Below are 1399 nucleotides of genomic sequence, written 5' to 3' on the forward strand. Positions count from 1 at the left end.
CGCGGCGACCCTGTGCAGGCCGTCATCTCGTACGCCCACGAGATGTGGCTCGACCTGCAGTCCAAGGCGGCCGTCGCCAAGGACTCGGCCTCGGAGCACCAGGTCGAGGCCTTCACCTTCTACCGCACCATCGCCCCCCTGGTCGCCAAGGCCAGCAACCGCTCCGGCCAGGCGCTCGACTTCTGGCTGTTCCCTGGTGCGCGGCGCTGGCCGGGCAACGGCCCTGCCCCACTGCCCCCGTAACACAGACACCTGCGCGCTCGCCGCTCGCTGCCGCCCTGCCCCGCGCCCTGTGCACGAGGCCGCGCACTCCCCCTCGCGGCCGCAGTCCCCCACACGCGCCGTCTGAATCCGCCCCGCGTCCTTGCCCTGCCTCCTGCCCCTGCAGGCGTGCCTGTGGTCGAGGACGTGGACCTGAAGGCTGCCCGCGCCTTCTTCGACGCCTACAAGGGCCTGGGTGTCACCCCCGCCGACATCGGTGTGTACGGCAAGAAGCAGCCCGAGCTCAAGTGCAAGGAGTACGTCGCGCCCCCGGGCAGCACCGGCAGCCTGCTCACTGTCACCCAGCCCAAGGACGAGCTGCGCCCCGCTGCGCCCAAGGGGGCCGCGCCGGCCAAGGGCGCCGCGGCCTCGCCCGCGGCCAAGCCCGCGGCCGCCAAGCCCGCAGCGGCGTCGCCGGCCGCCAAGCCCGCCGGCAAGAGGCGGTCCATGTTCTTCTTCTGAGCGGAGGAACGACCGCGGGCTCTTGGGCCGACGCGCGCACGCCGCGCAGCGCTGCTTCGCCCCGCGCGTGCGCAGAAGGGCTGACAGCGTCGGCAGTGCCGCGCTCAAGAGGCGCGAGCCGCGCGGCAGCTGACGTTGAGGCGCCACGGCCAATGCTTGGCGGCGGCTGTTCTCCGCCGGCCCACGCCGCAGCGCAGCCCCAGGCCTAGAACGCGCGGCACGCGCGCCAGCTTTGGCGGCAGCCGCCGCCGCTGCGCGCGCGAGGCGGCCCGTGGCCACGCGCCATCCCAGCATGGCCGCGCCTGTCTTGGCCCGTTCGAATTTGCATTCCGAGGCATTCACTGACGCACTTTGGGATATTTTGGCCCCAGCGGCTCGGCCCTGAGGCTAGTACCTTGCCAAGGGCGCCGCCCGCGGTCCACCGCAAGAATCCAAGTGTGATGCACCCGCACCATCCGATAAGCCCGCTGCCATGTTTTGGGGCGCCGCGCGCACGCTGTCTTGCGTGCCTCGCTTCCAGGGGCAGGCGTTTCACGCGAGCCCAGCCGCACCGGCGGCTGACGTCGTTGCACCGCTACTGCTTTTTGCTTTGGTACACTCGCAGCGAGTAACATGGCAAGCCGGCCCTCTGTAGTACGCGCAGGCAGTAATAGGGCGTGGCAAGCTGGGCCTCTCA

The 1399-nt window shown here is 71.3% G+C and overlaps 1 protein-coding gene across 1 annotated transcript; it reads left to right on the forward strand.

Annotated features, from left to right (window-relative positions):
* Positions 1 to 42: 42 nt before the first annotated feature.
* On the forward strand, positions 43 to 723 carry MNEG_13972 (hypothetical protein; the record flags this gene model as incomplete). Its single annotated transcript, XM_014037555.1, has 2 exons — positions 43 to 196; positions 389 to 723. 2 exons carry the CDS (start codon positions 43 to 45, stop codon positions 721 to 723), a joined length of 489 nt encoding a protein of 162 aa, XP_013893009.1.
* Positions 724 to 1399: the final 676 nt, after the last annotated feature.

The sequence above is a fragment of the Monoraphidium neglectum genome (genome assembly GCF_000611645.1).
Source record: "Monoraphidium neglectum strain SAG 48.87 unplaced genomic scaffold scaffold04172, whole genome shotgun sequence".
Taxonomy (NCBI): Eukaryota; Viridiplantae; Chlorophyta; class Chlorophyceae; order Sphaeropleales; family Selenastraceae; genus Monoraphidium; species Monoraphidium neglectum.